This window comes from Mesoplodon bidens, assembly GCF_964165515.1.
Source record: "Mesoplodon bidens genome assembly, chromosome: 10".
Taxonomy (NCBI): Eukaryota; Metazoa; Chordata; class Mammalia; order Artiodactyla; family Ziphiidae; genus Mesoplodon; species Mesoplodon bidens.
Window position 1 is genome coordinate 14,944,115 of NC_138172.1, and position 20,947 is coordinate 14,965,061.

Here is a 20,947-nt window from a genome sequence, read left to right on the forward strand (position 1 = left end):
AGGAGAGGCCACAACAGTGAGAGGCCCGCATACCGCAAAAAAAAAAAAAGACAAAACAAAAAACAGAAGGATGATTGGGAGCTATCCAAGCAGCAGATGAGCAGCCAGACATTGCTCAGAGAATGAAGATGAAAAAGAACATATCAGTTTTGCTGATCATCAATCAATCTCTGGAAATCTTATATATAAATATGAATATAAATATATAGAGACATATATAATTGATATAATGAACATACTATAAAATGCACAGATCCTAAGTGTTCAGTCCAATTAGTTGTAACAATCTAAACCCTATGAAACCACCAACCCAAAATAAAATATGGAACATTTCCATCTCTTCAGAAATTTTCTTATGTCCCTTCTGGTCAATCTTTACCATTGTAACAACTACCTGATTTCTATCATCATAGATTATTTCTGCCAGTATTGGAATTTCATAAAAATGTAATCAAAGAGAATGTACGTTTTTTTTTTCAATTTTTATTTTATATTGGAGTATAGTTGATTAACAATGTCGTGTTAGTTTCAGGTGTGCAGCAAAGTGATTCAGTTATGCATATACATGTAGCTATTCTTTTTCAAATTCTTTTCTCATTTAGGTTATTACAGAGTATTGAGCAGAGCTCCCTGTGCTATACAGTAGGTCCTTGTTGGTTATCAATTTTAAACATAGCAGTGTGTACATGTCAATCCCAAACTCCCAATGTCCTGTTTTGTGTCTGGTTTCTTGAACATATTTTAATGTTCCCCTATGTAGTTGAGACTACCAGTACTTCTTTCCTTTTTATTACTGAGTGGGATTCCATTCTATGAATATACCAAAGTGTGTTTGGCTGCTTTCTTCTTGAAAAACATATGAATTATTTCCATCTCGGGACCATTACACATTAGGTTGAAATAAACATTCTTTTCTAAAACTATCTGTGGACTTTTCATTTTTCTTCGTTAAGTTCTTAGGAATGAGCCATAGGATAGATGCATGTTTTACTTTATAAAAAACTACAGAAGAACTTTCCAAAGTTGTACCGGTTGATATCTCCATCAGCAATATATGAAAGTTAGAGTTCTAAATCTTTGCAAAAATTATGTGTTGTCATTTTTTATTTTAGCCAGATATCTTTGAGCAAAGGAAAATATTCTCATGGATTAAGGTTTTGTAAGTGTGGTACTATATGAAGGTTAAAAATTATACGTATTGTGGAAACTAGGTAGAACTGAACTTATGTCTAGGAAAGTGGAAGAATATAAATGGTTCAGAAATGACCCCTCCCCCCTAATAAGTGGAAGGTATAGGCGCTGGGGGTGAAAAGGAGGATATACTAGTTATGGTTAAAATATCTTCAGCTGTAGATGAATTTGGACATCACACACTTAGAAATCACAGCTCATAGGAGAGCACGTGAAGCAACTAGGGGCCTCTTGTCCAGACAGAAGTTGCAGGTCTTATCTGTCATCTGCACTTACATTAAAACTGGTGCAGAAGCAAGACATGGTAGATACCAAAAAAAAAAAAGGCTAATTATTTCTGGTGTGATCTAGCAGTCTTCTCCAGATAGAAGCAGACCACCTGAAACATTCTTCACTAGTCATACTGATTTAAAATTGTCTAAAGGATGAGGAAGCAATACAGATTGACAGCTATTCTGACCTTAAACGTGATCCATATAGAAAAACTTTTGAGAAAGCGGGAGTGTGGGAATTTTGCCATCTTTATCATCCCTTTCACCAAGAAAAAAAAAAACATAAAGCATTAACAATACACTTAGGGAACCAGATTATTAAAAGAATATAAGAAAGGAGGATAGGAAGGAGAAAGAAGAAAAGAGTGGGTGTAACAAGAAAACAGACTAATAGTGAGGAGGAACTAAATCAAATCAAATCATCTATTATATGTTAAATTATATATATTCTATATAATAGTATATTAAATTCTGACAACAATTCATAAGTGATTTCAACAAAAATAAATTCATCTATACAGCCAGAACTCTGATATCATTCTCAGGAGTGAAGAAGATATAAGGGAAATATATGACAAGGGGGAAGAACAGCAACAAAAATGCCACTAAAGCATGAAATGTGCAAATGCAAAGTGGCATTTAACCTATAAAAGTAGTGTTCACGAAGAAAAAAATTCAAGACGCATCATTATGTGAAAAGCATGTTGTAAATCAAGATGTTTAGTATGATCCCATTAAGAATTATGTATCTGTGTGTGAGAACTTGTGTGTATATGTATGTATGTGTGTGTTCATATAAATTATTAAATTAAGAAACCTAAGAATGTAAATAGTGGTTTTCTCAGGGTAAGGAGAAGGAATACCATAGGTTTTCACTCTCTGCATAATGTGTTTTGCCATATTAGAGTTTTTAATTACTATGTAATATTTGTGTAAATGGGAAAGAGAAGCAACGGGATGAAAATAGTATCAGGAAAGCTAAACACTAGAATGAAGCAGTGTTTTTACAACTTATAAGTTTTTATGACTTATAAAAAATATAATGGATAATATTTTTTATTCTTACTCTGAACCGTTAAGACTGGAGTATTATGTTTTATTCAGAGCACATTAGGAAGCTTGTTAATATACAGATAGCTAATCCTACTCCTAGCAATTTGATTTATTAATATCTGAGTAAAATACCATGGAATCTGTTTTCAACACTCTACAAATGTCTCGTGGTTGAACTGTAATATTATGTTCAGAGCACCTGTTATTGAGAGGGAATTAAAAATCTCAAGTATATCGAGAGAGAAAGAAGCAAAACATAGCAAAGGCCTGAAGTTAGGACACCAAAGAAAGTGATAAGAACTCAGATATTGACCCTTATATCAATAAGGGGAGAAATGGGAAGAGGGGGAAAATGGGAAGAATAATTGAATTGTCTTCATAGGTCGAATTGCTGTCGTGTTCATAAAGGGTGAAATGAAGCCCTCTCCATTGATATCCAGAAGGCAAAAGTAGGACTTGCGGCTGTTGAAGGTTACAGAATGCTGTTTGACTGTATTAAGATACAGTGAAGACCTGTCTAAACTTTAGAGCTATACCAGCAGAAGATATATGAGATAACAAGTTTTCTATCATGAGAGGTGACCAAGCAGAGAATGGATGAGCATTGCTTGAGGTGTTGCAAAAAAGATTTATTTTTGCAGTGGATGGGAGGTTAAACCTGTGTTTCTATGAATGGTCTACTCCACCCTCAACATTCCTTCAATTTTTTAATACTCTATGCTTTTAGATCAACTATACATAAATACAATTCGCTTTTTATTTTTTAAAATATACTTTGACATTCTTGTCCTGTTTCCGGGTATTGAATCTTTGTTTTCTTTTTCAAGTCCCTACTGGAGTCTTCTATCATTTCATGTGGTCTCTTGCTTCTGAGTTTCTTTACTGATGTCCTTTGTTATCTCACTTCTGAGCCTGTTGCTTTATCTTTACCAAAGAGATGCTGAAAGGGTTTTGTTTGAAACTGGAGAGCCATCTAGATAGCAAAATTTTCTTCGGTATAAAGAGGAGGAAAAAAATGTAATTCAGATTTCCCTGTTGTCAGTGACTCCTCATCTTGCGAACCTTCTATGAAATAAAGACAAATCTTGAGCAAATTCCCAGGGCTGTGTTCAACTTAGGGATCTTTCATCAATACTTCTGTGGGGAGAAAAATGAGCTTTAGCTCTCCGAAATCCAAGGTAACCCCTTTCACTTTACAGAAATTACAGATTGCCGCTAGTGCCCAAGAAATCTTTGTATTCTTTACCCTATAATCTTGGGGCCAGAGACTGTAATTTTCATCTCTCCCTTGCTGAATTCATTTTTACCTTAGCTGCTAAAACTTTTCGATCTGTTCCTACATGTGGTGTATCCTTCTTCAATTGTGAAATATTTAGAAGCTGCTCAAAGAATGTGGTTCAGAAATTAGGGGGATTACCTAAGGAATAATTTTTTTAAAAAAAGCTAAGAAGCGCTTTTATTTCATACCTGTTTCATCATTCCCACAATTTGTTTTGTGAGGCTAATTGGCTATTGCTAATATGCCTGTCATATATATAGGGGAGGGTACTGGAGCTAGGGGTATAAAAGTAATTCCCCAAAATCATACTGTTAACGTGTAGAAAGGGGTAGAACTTGAACCTACATCCTTCTAATGTCAAACCCTTTGTTCTTTCCCTAATACCACCTTTCTTCTTTTCTGTGTATCTACAACTGATCCTCTTTTTCTATGTCAGTATGCTCTTCCTGTCTATTCTTCCTTGCCTTCAGACTTCCAAAACCCCAGCTCCCTGCATACCTGAACCTACTCACATCTAGGACAATTGTTCCTCACCACACATTCCCTCCCATATCAGTACTGCCTGTCCTGGATTCAGTTTCCTCAGAATGTTGTAGAATAAATGATTAACCCGCTATTCTAAATTACTCCAGTGTACTTATAGCTGCTATTAGCAGGGAATAGAACACATTTGCAAAACCTGTAATAAGTAATTCTTCTCTGCAAAAAGTCCTCTCTAGAGAAGAGTTTTTAAAACTTCCGTGAGCATCAGAATCACCTGGAGGACTTGGTAAAATGCCAGCTGCTGGGCTCCACTCTACGAGTTTCTCATTCAGTGTGTCTGGGGTGGAGCCAGAGAATTTGCATTGCTAACAAATTCCCAGGGGGTGCTGACACTGGGCAAAGTCTGCTTTGAAAATAACTGCTATGAATGGTAAATCTCAGTGTCCTCTGTGTGATCAGACTACGAAGGATTTGATAGAACGGTGGTCACCTTGTATATTTGCCTTTGGGTGGTGTGTAGGAGGCTGGAGAAAAGGATGTACATCAGTTCATAGATTCATGGAATGTCTGGGATGGGAGGGACTTGAGATTTCTTCCAGCCCAACCTCCTCATTTTACAGGCGAATAAGCAGAAAGGAAGATTGCAGTAGCTCTGAGACTAGAATCCAGGTGTCTTTTGTACCCCTCTGTGAACTGGTGAAGATGTAAAGCTGCAAGCCCTTCCTGTCACTTATTTTTCATCCTGCCCTGCTCCCTCCTCCCCATAGGCTGACTCTTCTAATTCATCCAAGCAGCCAGCCTGCAGTGGGGGCTTTTATCTATTTTGTTCCATTATCAGCCACTGCCATGCTTAATTTGTATATTTTTTTTAATGGGGAAAGAAGAAAAATACCTTGCAAATTAGAAGCTTAAAATCCTTCCCATTTGGCTTTTCTTAATTAAATGTATAATTCATGAGCCACTTAAGTTGAAACCATTGAATTTTTAAATATTTTCTCCACCATCTATGGCATTTATCTGTTATTGATGATTGTGATGTATTCTCCCTATGATGATTCAGCAGGAACACTAGAACTGAATGATAATAGGTCCTCCCTGAACCACTCTCTGTAGTTTCACATTGACATCATCGTCTACAATTATTATTAGAAACGGAAGATCTGCAGTAAGCAATTGAAGACTATCTGCTGCTCTGTCAAGCATACAAGAAATCCTGTTTTCCCCAGAGCATGAATATGTTATAACATCTTTTACAGCCCTATATCTTGTACTGTGATATTTAAAATACAAACACAAAAGTTATATGCAAGTATACCCATTATATGGGATGTAATTTTTATAGAGGGGAAGCATCTCATGTGAAAGAGACCAGTAAAAATAAACACTGACACTAAGAACATCTGTTGACCCTGTAGAAAGGATCTCAAAATTGGTAGCATGTTTCTTGAGGCAGAAAATAAATGAGGAGAAAAAAGAATTTGAAGCAGAGTTCTCAGATTTAGTGGCTAAATCCCCCCTTTGGAATATTCCAGTATGAGTGTAACTTACTGCAAACATTGTGTAGTGCTACAGGGTAAAATGTGACTGGCTCTTAGGTGGTAAATCATGGTTATGCCAGCTCCATGGTAAAGACCTAATCTAAGAAGAATAATTCCTATTCTGGGTTGAGGTCACTGATATTGGTGCTGAGCAAGTTTATGATGCAAGCCAGAAAACTGCCCCAACACCTTTATAATCACTCCTATTTGAGCTCCCATTTGTTCCATAATTACTTCTTGACCACCTAGATTTTATTCAATACCTTTTGATTTACAGCACGTCCTGTTTGGAATCATGGAGATCGCTGGCTTTGTGGCCTACAGACAATCACTAAGTAAAGGCCCTCAGAGTTCTTATGATTCCTAGGTTCCAATGAATTCTAGGACAGCATTTGTACTGGCAAATCCTTTCTGAAGAAGGAATTAAAACCTAGCCAGCTTCTGAATAAACTTCAGGGAACCCTCCAATTCTAAGGAAGCCCGGGCAAGTCATGGGGGGATAATACACAAGGATTAGACTTCCTCTTACCTCCTCAATTTCCATCCTCCATGGGAGCTTAATAGAGTGAATGTAAGAGATGGGCTAAACCAGTGCTTCTCAACCAAGGGTGATTTTGCCCACCTGGGGATATTTGTCAATGTCTAGAGCCACTTTTTATGCTCACAATTGGGAGAGGGGGTGGTACTGGCATCAAGTGGATACAGGCCACAGATGCTGCTAAACATGTTAACAATGCACAGGACGAACCCTATAACACAGAATTATCTCACCCTAAATTGTCAGTAGTACTGATATTGAAAAACCCTGGGCTATTCAGATGGTAACAGGCTGTAACATGAGTTCCGTTCAATGTGCTGAAAAGTAAGGAAAACATTCTTCCTGGGAATGAATGAGATTCTGAATGTGGAGAGAGGGGGTGTGGAGCATGGGACCTAGAAGAATAAACTCTGGGTTTTTGGTCCTACTTGCAGTGGGAGAGCCATAATCTTTTCTCATGCTGTACACTAATTTTAGGAAAATCAATCCACCTCTCTGGATGGTGTTTACATATTCTCCAATAGAGTTCAGAACACTTGCTGTCTCTTTGTATACTTTGTGCGGTAATTATTAAGTGTCTGCTGTGGCCAGGTTATACCTGACAAAATTAGGCGGTAGAATAGATGTAGTGGTTTTTACATAGGATCCCTTGAACTCCAGATGCATGATCTTGTCCAAGTTAACAGTAACCTCTTTAACACAGTTACTCAGTATGTAAATTGGAGAAATTTTTCTTGAAAGTGTTACATGAGTCGAGGTATGCCAGATGCTGAGCTGAACACCCAGTGTATAGTAGGCACTCATTATCTTTCCAATCATATGGTGTTAAATGCTATTTACATATGATAACTTCCAAATTTGGTTCCTCAAACCTTTCTTCCTAGATACATCAATCAATTCGGTTGCATACTTGAAGTTTTCGCTCTGAAGTTAGATATTTGAAAATCAGTGTGTCTTATAATCAATTCCTGATTTCCCCCATCCCAAAACCTGCTCCCCCTTTATTGGCCTCATCCCTGTACGTGGAACTGCATTCTTCCAGCTGCTCAGCCTAAAGACCTTGGAGTTATCTTTTACTCCTCTCTTTTTCTTACAATCTACATTTAATCTTTCAGGAAGTTATTCCAGCTATACCCTCTAAATATATCCTGAATATGGCAACTTATCCACCTGTCCACTGCTATCATCCTGGTTTAAGCCACCATCAACTCTAACCTGAATCACTGTAATCACCTTTTAACTGCTTATATTGTTGCCCCTTGATGGTCTGTTCTCCAGAAAAAAACTATTAAAACAAAGTCAGAGAAAGCATGTCTTTCTTCTGCTCACTGTCATGCAATGCGTTCTAATCTCAGTCACAGGAAACTCCAAAGGCTGTAAAATATCTTGAAAGTAGTGCTTCCACCCTCATCTACTCTCCTGTTTGCTCACCCTTCTTCATCCACACGGGCCTCACTACTGTTCGTCCAACATGCCAGACACAGTCCTACCACAGGTCCTTTGCACATGCTGCTCTTACTCCCCAAACTGCCTTTTCTCAGTGTCCCACTCACTCCTTTAGTTCTCTTCGCAAATGTCAATGAAGGCTTCTTTGACCTCTGAGTAGACAACAGCCACACCCATCATTCCCTATCCCCTTTATTTTTCTCCCTAGCTTTTATCACCATCTGCCATACTTATATTTTTTATTATATTTGTTTATGGTTAAGATTCATGGAGTGAAGAACTTAGTTGCTTTGTTCTCCACCATATCCCTAAAACTCAGTAAAATGAGTGGCACTTAGTAGGTACACAATAAATATTTGCTGAGGAATATATAATAGAAGGTCAATAATGATGGGTATCATCACTATTATTATTATTATGCTAACGAGCAGCTGTTGGGCCTATGTGCCTAAATATTTTACACATTCAAGCAACATTCAAAAGTAATATTGTCACTGCCAATTTCACCTACCCACTAAGACAACACCAGTGTAATTTACTCCAGAAACAGGAAAAAAAACAACAAACTAATTGGGAGGAAGGGGATATGAAAGTTTAGCATGTTTTCTCAATAGTTATCCTCTTTATTCTCTAACACAATTTTGAGCCTTGCTGGGAACGATTGTCAATTTAAGTTGAATCGTCAACATTTTTATTGACTCAAATACAAATGCTGGGCTCCAACAATAGTACTATCTTTCTACTACAGACATAGATGCTCCAAACTACTGGCATAAATTCAATTGTTCTACAAACCTAAAAGTTGTATCTGAGGAGAGAATGGAACATTTCCTCTAACACAAATTTTAAACCTATGATATTTATGAGACGAGGATTGAGTTTTATATCCAGACAATAAAGGGAAAGAATGTGCTTTACTTTCAATATGGTGAAACTATTATTTCACAGTGAAGGTGATTTTAATTGTTTTAGACAACATGTATCATTTCTACACTGTCATTTTTAAACAGAATTTCACGTGAGGCCAGGCTCATTCACTGTACTCATGAAGATATATTGACTGCTTATTTTCATATTCATCCAATAGTTTTGGCTTCATGCATTCTACGTTCATTTCAGAAACTTAGAGGAAACTCTGCTTTCAGTCCTTTTACAGATGACTTATGCAAAATCATTGTTACAAGTGACTGAGACTCTTAAAAGCTCACTCTTGAGGTGAGTGAGAACTCAAGGTGCAACGACCTCTCTGCATAACAGTTCAAAGTCCACCTCAAGGCTGTGATCCCTCCCCCACATGAATTAATAAAATAAATGTTCTATTGGTTCTTTCCACCACATGAATCTGTGTTTAGAGGAATGACCTTAGAACCCTCCAGTGGAGGAAAGAAAAGGGTTTTATTTAGCTGACTCTCCAAATTTTAGTTCTGCCAAGCACCAAGAAGCTAAGTAGGAGAATTGTATTTTTCTGAGACAGTTATCCAAATTAAGGATAAGAACTATAACAGATAATGGAAGGAACTGTTAGATATTGTGTCAAGATAAGGGAAGTTATGGACGACCAATAGAGTTTAGGAGAAAAGAAAGTGAGGTCTAATGGGAAGTGAAATGTTTCAATCCCATGTGTTCTTTCCACCAAATCTTCAGTACAACTTACATTTCTCTGAAATATTTTGGAGTTACATATATTTTAGGAGGGTAGAAAGGAGGGATGAGTCTGCCTCTGCCAGCATGGATTCAGTCAGGTTCATGGAGCTTATCTCTAGTTTGGAAGTAGGATTAAGGAAGAAAATACACTTCTCTCCTCAGAGTATAGGGAATGGTTACTGTTTTGTTTCCAAATCTCATATTTCTAAGAGGTACAGCAGAATGTGCCAGTTTTGTGTTCTGGCATTATTGCGTATGTTCCTTTTCTTTTCCACTGTGGGTACGTTTCTCCTAGAATAACCTTTATCTGTAAATCGTCCCTTCCTAGGTGAGTAGCACATCTGCAGTTGTGGTTGCCCTAAAAATTGTGTAGGAAGCATCCACAAGAATGCCTACTCTGGATTCAGATCTCCTTTGGTTTATTTGAAAGAAAGGATGTCCATGTAACAGCACCTGTTCAGTTTGGTTTATGCCAATTACTCTATTTCATTGAGTTGTGACCAATCATTTCTGTGGGAAATCTGTTTACACACATTTTTTCTTTTGTTTTGGTCCTGGAGCTATTCTTTGCTGGGTAAATTTATAGGATTCCGCCTAGTTGATAATTTTTCCTCCTCTCCTGTAGGTTTTTTTTTTAATATTATAAAACACACTGAAATGTATTTGATAGGCCTTGTTAAGAAAAGAATTTGCAAGTTTTTTGTGAATACACTAGAGAGAAAGCACAAAGAATTCAGGATGTTCTGATAATATAACATTTAATATGATTTCTCCCTTGTTACTGAGCAACTTGAGGGATTCACTGCTGCTGACCAGGTACACAGAGAAAGGCAACATAACCAAATTGTCCAAAAAATGATGTAAAAATTTCAGCCCTAATGGTCTTCTATCACTATAGAATCTGTAGCACTTTTCTTTATGAGAAGCTTTATTGATATTTACAGTGTATCTTTGCTTTTCACATACCGGATATAAAAGTAATTTGGCCATGCCAACATTTGCTCCATCCTGCCCTGCTAACCTCATCTGCCCAAATTAGTATATTTCAAAGGCATGTTTTTGTGACTGCCAAGTGTGCAAGCAAATATGGAGCCTTTAGAGAGTTGGAAATAAATGAAGGCAAAATTTTTGGAAAGTGTATTATGGTTAACAAAATTCTAAAATAACTGCCATTGACCCCTGCCCACCATCTGAGTATGATGGGATTAATGAATATGGTGAGATGTCACTTTCATGATTACGTTAGATTAGATGGCACAGTTGACTTGGAAAAAGTGACTTTATCTTTAGTGGAGCTGACCTGTTCAGGTGAGCCCTTCCTGGGCTGGGATGCTTCTTGGCTAGAGAGATTTGAAGTATTAGAGGGAACTGATGCAAAGGAGGTTCTGAAAACAGAGAGGCATGTGGCAAGAAGTGTGGGCAGCTTCTAGAAGATGAGAGTGCTCTCGACAGCTGGCCGAAAAGGAAACGGGGACCTCAGAACTACAACATACGGAGCTGAATTCAGGCAATTGCCTGAATGAGCTTAGAAGTGGATTCTTCCTCAGACTCTCCAGAAAAGTCATCTGGTGATGACATTGACCATAGATATATACGAAATCTAAGGACAAATTACAAAGACAGACAAAGATAGACAATGTCTGTCTCTAGAGTCAACCCACTTTAAACCAGCTGTCCATTAATCCAATTTAAAGGTTATCTGACCAATATATTTCTTTAGGTCTTTCCTGGCACAATTCACCTTCACAAGAAGGTGAGGCAGGAAAAAGAAGAATAAAGAATTGTTTTAATGAACTGGTTAAAGACACTTTCAGGGCTCTTAGCAGACCTGAAGGTGTAAGATTCTTGAAACTAATAAACAACTTGAGGTTTAAGAATTAACTATAGAGTTTTCTATCTGTAGGCACTTTTTTGAAGTCAGAAAGTCCTGGATTGGAATCTTGCCTTTATTTACTAACTGAAAACCGATTTACTTAGTCTGAGTCTCAATTTCCTCATTTTAAAATTATTATTATTATTTTTTTTTTTTTTTTTTTTTTTTTTGCGGTATGCGGGCCTCTCACTGTAGTGGCCTCTCCCATTGCGGAGCACAGGCTCCGGACGCGCAGGCTCAGTGGCCATGGCTCACGGGCCCAGCCGCTCCGCGGCATGTGGGATCTTCCCAGACTGGGGCACGAACCCATGTCCCCTGCATCGGCAGGCGGACTCTCAACCACTGCGCCACCACGGAAGCCCTAAAATTATTATTATTATTAATGTATATGTATAGCTGATTCACTTTGTTATAAAGCAGAAACTAACACACCATTGTAAAGCAATTATACTCCAATAAGGAGGTTAAATAAATAAATTAAATTAAAAATTTAAAAAATTATTAGAAGAGTGGGAATGGGAAAATAAATAGAAAGTCTTATAGCGCTTGCTGATGGTAACAATTCAACAACTGGTAGCTTTTATTACTGTTATTAATACTTTATTGCATTAATTTAATGAATTAATTACTTTATTAATACTTTAATGAATGAATGACTATTTGTATAATTGGAGCAAAAGGTATCTGTTAATATTCCCCTCAGTTTTGATCTGAGAGAGCAATAAAGGACAAAAGAACAGTATTCCAGCATTCCTTCCTTTGTAGAGATGAGGAAGCCATGACTCTCAGGAAGAAACTTCTTGTAATACCTGGATGAAGTCAATATTGACAAATACCTTTGGAGTCCTGCTAAAATATTTCATATTACATAATCGAATTTGTTATCAGGCAAGTTTGTCATAATTTGCATGCAACAGGGATGCATTATTCAGTTATGACGATCTTAATTTAAGGCAGGTTTTGTATATCTGTTATTTAGTCTTATGGCATTAAGCAGAAAGACACTGCTATAATGAAGGACTTATACACTTTAAAAGATCAACATATACTTCTTTATTGGTAGGTGGCAAGGTGACAAGGGAAAGCTTCTCCTAGTTGATGGCCTTTTTAAAATATATGACACTCACTTAGAAGTATTCTACATGTCTATTATTCTTTTTTTTTTTTTTTTTGCGGTACAGGGGCCTCTCACCGCTGTGGCCCCTCCCGCTGCGGAGCACAGGCTCCGGACATGCAGGCTCAGCGGCCATGGCTCACCAGCCCCACCTCTCTGCCGCACGCGGGATCCTCCTGGACCGCGGCACGAACCCATGTCCTCTGCATCGGCAGGCGGACCCCCAACCACTGCGCCACCAGAGAAGCTCCTGTTATTCTTATTTAGAGTAAACAAATTTAAAAATAATCTTCAATTCTGTCAAGTCTCTTTGACCAATGTCAGAGTATAAAATGACACAGACTGACAGCACAAACGAATATGATTTGCATGTCTTGTCATCTTAGATTATGGTACTGGAAAATAATTTTCCTATTATTAAAAAACAAACATCATCACATTTTTGTGTGTTCTTATTTTATCTCAGCCTTGAAAGTTTTGTTACTCTTCCCTAATATTTCAGGTGAGCATAGTGGCATACCAGTCTGTAATAATATTGAATAAAAGTATTGTTAACTTCCATTCATTTTTTTTCTTTCTTTTTGTGTCAGCATTTCAAAATGAAAGTAATGGCAAAAATATTTTCAACTTTTTAAAGGATCATAAAAAAGATTTGGTTTAATATTAGAAGAAAAGTTGCTTTCATTTTATTTTTAAATATTTGTCTATGTGTTTCCAAAAATCTTCCCATTCCAAAGTAGAAATCAACTATAACAGAGGCAGTGGTGGTTAAGAGCTGCCCAGGGTCTGGGACCCAGTTTGCCTGGATTTGAAGCTTGGCTTCACTGCCTACCAGCTGCATGACATTGGACCAAGTACTTAACCTCTCTGTACCTTAGTGTTCTCATCTGTAAAATAATAATCATTGTAGTATCTCCCTCGAGTAGTAGTTGTTGTACAGAGTTAAAAAGTTAATACATGTAAACTATTTAGGTGTGTACTATGTAAGCACTCGCTATTTTTATTAAGCTAACTACAATATATCAGTATGATATTGGATTGTACTAAATGAAATGACTTTATGGATATTTTTACACTGAATCCTCCAGGATCACAGTTGGTTGAGAATCTACCAAATTGTACCAAACCATACAGAATTTGAGAAAATGCAGCCCCAAGGGCTTGCAGATCAGTGGGTGGTTTAGATCCCTGGCAACAGGTTAATTCACTAGCTAATCCAGATTCTTCCAAAGTAAAGAATGGCATTTATTGCTTGATTTTCACCATTGCTAGGAGATATTCTGATTCAGAGCCATCCAACATTTGCTTCCAATTAGGGGTAACTGTCCTCTTCCAATAATTAAGGTGAGGTCGCCAGAATGAGTGTTGGCATTCGCTTCTCCATAGAGCCCGATAATAGAAATAAAATTACAATCTTAGCTTTCTTTTTAAAATAAAACACTAGCCATTAAACTAATTGATTTACATTCATTAACTCATTTAACATTCACAACAGTACTATAATATAGGTATTAGTTAGTGTCTCCACTTTACAGGTGAGGAAACTAAGCCTAAAAAGGTTAAACAAATTGCCCTTTGTCATGCAGGATGACAGGCATTAGATTACAGCTGTGGTTGTTTCACTGCAAAGCCCCATTTCTCACACATGTGTACAGAGCCATCCTGCATCTCCTTAAGGGCATATCTGTTGAGTGGCTGATTGAATAAATATTTTTAAAAGAAAAGATTTGGATTAGGACGGTTTGGATGCAGCAAGATGAGCCTGAACATTCCTGGTCCCTTAGACTTGATGAAGGGCTACCATTGGCTCTAAGAAGTGAAGTGCCTATTTTATTCCCTGAGTGACCGCCTGAATGGTGTGACCCAAAATAGCCCCACCATACCTCCAAAGTGTGGCGGTGGACCACAGAGAAGCACCACACCTTGACCTTCTCGGACGGACACTGTGCTTCTTGTTTTGGTTTCAAAGTCTTCAATATCTTGAAAAACAAAGAAAATCAGGTTTAGAACTCGTTATTTTACCGAGAAAAATTTTTAGAAGAAAAACTTATTGTTAACAGTAATGAACACTCACACTTGTCTGACCAGAAGTTTTAGTTGATGGTCAATTGCTGTACCCTGATTATATTTCTCAGAATTTCGTCTTTCCTTCTTTTATTTTAATGCAGTTAAACAGAGTATATGATAAAGACATTTGTTAACAAAACTCACTTTTTGTTTACTTTTATTCTCCCAGGCAGCCTGTAGCTCTATAGGAAATCTTTTAAACCCAGCACATATTTACTTTTCCTTCCCAAGGAAGGTGTGATTTTAAAAATGTATGTGGCAAGTGTCCTGCAGTCTTCTAGCATCTAAGCTTAATGGTAACCGTTTTGATGTGGGGATGAAGTCTGTGAGAAATTAGCATGGAATGTTGTGAGGGACAGAGTTTTATGTGACTGAACCAATGAGAAGAAAGGTATATTTTCTAATTTCTGTTGATCTACTCCTTCACAAAGCAGCTTCACGGTCTTTTATGAAGTGTTGTAATTTCCTACAACACCAAAGAATCATAGATATTCAGTGCTGGAAGACAGCTTACTAGCTATCTTGATAACCTATCCATCTGAGCTGTAAATCGTTCAACATTCCTAGAAATGGTCACCCAGCCTCCAGGAAAGGCTAATGTCTGAACCTTGGTTTCTTCACCTGTAAAATCCCTTTTATTCATTCATTCAATCAGTCATTCAGTGATTTAAAAATTTTGTATTAAACCCCTACTAAAAGATAGGAAGGGTATTTAAGGGCAGAAGATATATTGGTAAATAAAGCAGACTTGTACCTTGCCCTTATTGTGCTTACTAAGAGGAAAAGTAGAAGGCCAATTAAAAAATGTGTGTGTGTGTATAAAATATACACATTGTGATAAGTGTCATGGGGTAGAGGCTGCTAGTTGTCTACCAAAATCTACTCTCCCTTCTTCCATAGTAATAGATTTATAGAACAAATACTACACTTTTCTAACCAAAAGATACATTTCCCAAACACCTTTGCAGCAAATAGAGTAAGCAGAAACTTCTCACGTATTGTGAAACTTCCACCTATTACGTTTGAGAGGAAATATCCAAAAAATTTAATGCTCTCCACCTACCCACCCAATATCACTACCATCTAGATAGCCAATGACATGAAAATATTGAAGGTAAAAGACCACTAGCCTGGGTGCTTGAGTGACTGCATGGAGCAATAGCACAGCTGATCTTGACCACCTACTTTGCATTATTACATTAGATATTAGTAAATTTCTATCTTGTTTGAGGCATTTTGGGGGACAGGAGTATTATAAGTTTAATAACTCTTATATATGCTCTACTTTTAATAATGAAAATATTTGCCCAAGATGGGCTCTGCTTCTTCCCAACTAAATCTCTTCCCCTTCCTCTTCAGCAGTCATTATCCTTACATCTGATTAGGACCTGGAGTGCCTTGTACATTACATTTCTTCTAGAGGATTTTTAAACAAATATTCCCTCTTTCTTCTTTGGCCATAGAAAGACTAAATCAGCCTACATAGGTTGGTACCATTGATGTGAATTATTGCCTTGACTTGGGTTTGCATCATTTTACATGTGACTCATTAAGAATCAGGCTAACAAACTGAATTTAAAACCAAAAATCAATATATTGATTATTTCTATTTCGAGCAGTAATAACAGGTGAGGATTTTAAGGTTTTTTTTTTCCTTACTATTATCATTGAAAGTTCCCATTAAATCGTCATGACATTTTAATGGTCACGAAAACAAAAACTGTCACAAAGGCTTAGTGAGAAATTGAATGATTCTATGAAATTAACAAGCTTTTGATTAAATTCCCTGTGTCACATTGTCAGTGTTCCATGCTCACAGTAACATCAATCATGTTTTCAGTGTTAATCAGAAGCCATTATAACACAATGTTGATAAGACTATGGGTACTTTAATATATTCTGTGTTCACTTCCACTTAAATAGTATCCACTTGTAACATAATTTCTCCATGCCTTATGATTACAATGGGTTTTCTATTAGCTGACATGAAAGGAAATCAACCTCTTTCAAAAGTCACCCAAGTTCTGTTAGCAATCAAAACACAGTCATTTGAAAGTAGTACTAGTTCACAGGTTTTAATTAATAATTCAGATTTTAAAACTGTTTACTAGCACACAGATCATAGACATGATCTAATTTTGCTTTATCTAAATTAAGTGAATTTAAGTGCCATTTCACTTGAATGTACTTTGAACAAGATCTGTTTTAAGTATCCAACCTGTATTTCAAGTACCTTTCTGCTAACCAGAAACATAATTCAGATTATTTTGAAGCAAGGTTCACTGAAGGTAGCCACACATGCATTCAGTGAAATTTTCTTTGCTCTGTAAGACCTTTAAAAACTCCAGATTTATTCTTCTTTAAGGAGAGGCCAGAGAGAACCACCTTTTTCTATTTTTGTCCTATCCATTTTTTGCTTAAGAGAAAAATAGCTTAGTATGAGTCGTTCCCTGAGTCTCAAATTCTATAATATTTGGAGAAATTCTCATAAACCAGAAAGGTGACCTGCCCAGGATGTCCTTGTGCTCAAGGTACAAGTCCTGCCGTGCTGGTTGCTATTAAAGACCCCAATTGTCGAGGTTGCTCTCATTAAGCCATTCTGATGACCAGGGCTTATTGGATCCTGTAGTTTTATTGCTGGTTTTGGAGGAAGCATTTGGCAGGAGCATAAGCAAAAATGCATTCACAAACAAGGCTCTGTTCCAAAGGCCAGCAGGAAGTGCCTGAGAATGGCCCATAAAATGAGCTTTAAAGAATTACTGGGCCATTTGCTCTCTCCTGGAGCAACCAAGGTGCAGTGGAGGGAAAAGGGCCACCAAAATGTATTTAAAATTAAGTCCAAGAAATGCTAAGTATTGCAACGCCTAATTGTAAAGAGAATACATCTTTGCAGCTGCCACTTGTAGGAATGAATCTCAGCCCAATTAAAGCGAGAAAACTGTGTATTTGCTGCCAAGACCTGAGGATCACAACCAGAGGATGTGCTTGGCGGTGCCAGCCCCTGTCACAGAAGGAGGCTAGTGGTTTGCCAACTCTCATAAACTTGGAGGAAGGCTGTGGGTACCCAGAGTTTATTGATCCCGACCAAGAGAACAGCACCTGAAACGATAGGGATAGGAAAAAATATTCACCAGGAAAAGGTCCATGCTTCAAGCAGGACATAGTGTAGTTTAGTTAGCCAAAGTAAAAATAATACTATTAATTGGATCTTTCTCTATTTGCTATGCATGAATTATTTTATTTTAATGTTTTAAATCTTCTTTATTTTTCTTTCTTTCTTTCATATATCAAGAATAACTACTAAGTGCCAGACACTCAGTGAAGCAGTTTCATTGAATCTTCATGATGATCCTGGAATATAGGTGCCAACGTCACATTCATTTCACAAAGGAGGATACTGAGGTTCAGATAGGATTAGCAACTTACTGAAGACCATATGGTTTCTATTCATCAAGACAGAACTGAAAAGGAGATAGTCTGGTTCCAGGGCTCACATTCTCAAACACCAGGTTATTCTGCTTTCCAGATGTTAACTGAGGTCTCCCTGCCACTTACAGCATATAAAATGGCATAAACTGCCATTCCATTTTCAAACAAACAAACACAAAAGCTCAATGCCTTTCCAAAGGGTTCTGCAAATTGCTGGGTTGGGGTGGGGAGTGCTGTATTGCTAGGTTTTAGAAATAGCTCCCTTTCTAATATCCTTACTCTTCTGAATCCCTGGATTTTTTACCCTTCAGATGTGTTTCTTGATTTACCTCCACTCTTGTGTCCCTGCAAACAAGGAACTTAGCCCCTTATCTTGACCTTCATACATAGATATACCCCCTCAACACAAACACACACACACACACACACACACACACACACTTGAATCACCACCATTATCATACTTTGTGCCGCTGTTGTCAAGCTTATTGATTTAGTAAGATGTGACCCAAACACCTTAAAATCAAATATTAAGTATTTGATTCTTAAAAGTTCTTTTGCTCCTCCTTTCTGTTGCTTACGTCTGTTCTCTCTCTCTCTTCTCCAGTTTTCCCACTACAGCCCTCTCTTTGAAGACCAAGGGAAATCAAAATCTTCCCATTTTCCTCTGCAAAAAAGTTCACCTCCCTCCAGCTCCTACTACCAACTCAGAAATTGATGGATCTGCCCTAGTTCACACTGCTTATAAGAAAAGGAAATAAAATTCAATTCCATATATCATCTGCCTAGAAGGCATTTGCTTAACCACCAGGCTTAACTGCCTCTCTAGCTAGAGCTTCACCCAAGGCTTAACTCCCTCTCTAACTAGAGTCTGACCATAGACACAGGCCATATGATCTGCCCTCAGACCAGAGACAGTGCTCGTTTTCTCTCTTTCCACACATCAAAAGCAACTTCAATTATGTGTTACTTTGAGGACATTAAATCTGATTTTCAGCTCTAAGATTTCTTTTACCCTGCTCCTGGCTTTCCACCAATCAAATTTTGTTTCCCCCCTTTGCAGATCCTTCTGAAGAAGTCTCAGCATTGAGATCTGGTGCTGGAGTAAACAAGACTGAGGAGCCTGTGTTCACTTTTGTGATGCAGTTCTCACATTGGAGGTACGTGTTTTATTTTCACCTATGGCAAAAATATCTTGTTGGAGGAGGAGAAGCTGATACTCTGCCCAGTGAAAGGGAAATGGTGAAAGATACCAAGAATAGTTCTCTAGTTCTGCATTAGTCTTGCAGAATTCCCAGATATCATATATGCAACTTTTGCAATCAAAGTACTCTTTTTGAATCTTAAGACAAGGTAAGGTAATTCTGATTTCGTATCTCCATTAATTTTCCCCTTGGAAGAGGACCACTCATGGAGAATACCAAAATTGTTCATGTTACTATTTCCTGTTTCCTGGTAGTTTTGAATAAGCTGAAGTTCTTGGTACTGTAATTAATTTTCCCAGATCTTTATTAAGTGGCATACAAAAATATCTCTACTTAGGCCAGTTTCATTTTCCACCATCATTTTCAAGATGCGATATACTCAGTTACAGAGTTTGTGATATTACTGTGTTTCCTAGCACAACTCAGTAACATAACATGACATAACTTAATAAAGCACAGTGATATTGTCAAATTCTGTAAAAGAGGCAATAGCTAAGTCTTGATATTGGACATAAATTTGGAATGGTAATATGCAAGCAGGAAGTAAAGAGATATTTTAAGAGATTCTGGTGTCAAATCCATTTACAATCCAAGTTAAAAATTCCTCCTTTTGTGGTGTAAAAGTATTTTTATAAAAATTCATAAATAAATGGAGAGAAGTGAGTCGTTTCTTGGTTTCCTGAGAATAATGAATCCACTGAGAACCATTTTCTTACGGTGTTTAAGAAAAAATATATAGGATAATAGTCAGGAGGGGGGTGATAGGTTTTTTCTATCAGCCCAGCATCAAGGTTTTCAGAGAGAAAAGTGTTTAATAAACACAAGTAAACAAATATGAAATAATTGGTCTATTATAATATACATGTAAGACTGGATTTGAAATTCTATAAATGGACTCATTTGTCTGATTAATGGTGGTAAGAACAGTGTCAGCTATGACTTTAAAAAAAGATACAAGTTTTAGGCATGACCTGTCCTCTGTCTTGCTTATTAAGTTTGCATATTCCCTATAGTTAAAACTAAGTGAGAGAAGCAGAAGTGAAGGATGGAGTGATGCAACTTTGATAGCATAGGATAGACTGGATGTGAGATGACTGAAGAGTTCAGATCTTCAGTGTTTCTGGAAAGAAAAGAAGCAGTTTAAGTAGGCATGCAAAGATTAAACAACCCACTAATGAATTCCGTACGAGGTTATTAGTGATAGAACAGAATGATCAGATTGTGACCAATGATCAGAACGATTAAGAACACAGGTTTAGGATCAGACTGTGTCGGTTCAAATGTTAGCCTCACCATGCTAGCTGTTGATACAGGGCAGATTAAATATTCTCTGTCTCAGTTTTTGGCTCTTTAAAATGAAGCTACAGGGAATTCCTTGGTGGTCCAGTGGTTAGGACTCCACGCTTTCACTACCATAGGCTGGGTTCAATCCCTGGTCGGGGAACTAAGATCCCGCAAGCCTCGCGGCCTAATTAATTAATTAATTAAAATGAAGCTACCAAGAGCACCTGTCTTAGAGGAATGATGATATAATGTCTTTTAACTGTTTAGAAGATGTTAAGTACTAAATAATAATGTTGGGAACTTTGTATTATTAATGATCTACCTACACATCACCAAAAGGAGGTTGTTTAGAATTTTTAAATGTTTCATTTTCTGTTTTCATCTCAGTCTGATGATGTAACAAAACATATTTTCTTGAAGTCTGAGTATGGAACTCCCTTTTCTGCTTACCCAGTGGCCAGCTCAAATGCTCAGTGAATAAATGAAAAAAAAAGCCTAAAGTCAAAGTATATGAATTTTATTCCAAGCACT

At 37.3% G+C, this 20,947-nt stretch overlaps 1 protein-coding gene across 1 annotated transcript in view; it reads right to left on the minus strand.

Moving 5' to 3' along the window:
- The window catches only part of CNTN6 (contactin 6), a gene marked incomplete at both ends in the record, with an annotated part of 245,183 nt that overhangs the window by 97,227 nt on the left and 127,009 nt on the right, over nucleotides 1–20,947 (minus strand). Inside the window, 1 exon segment of the mRNA XM_081246253.1 lies at nucleotides 14,315–14,410. Within this exon segment, the coding sequence (XP_081102379.1) occupies nucleotides 14,315–14,410 (96 nt within the window).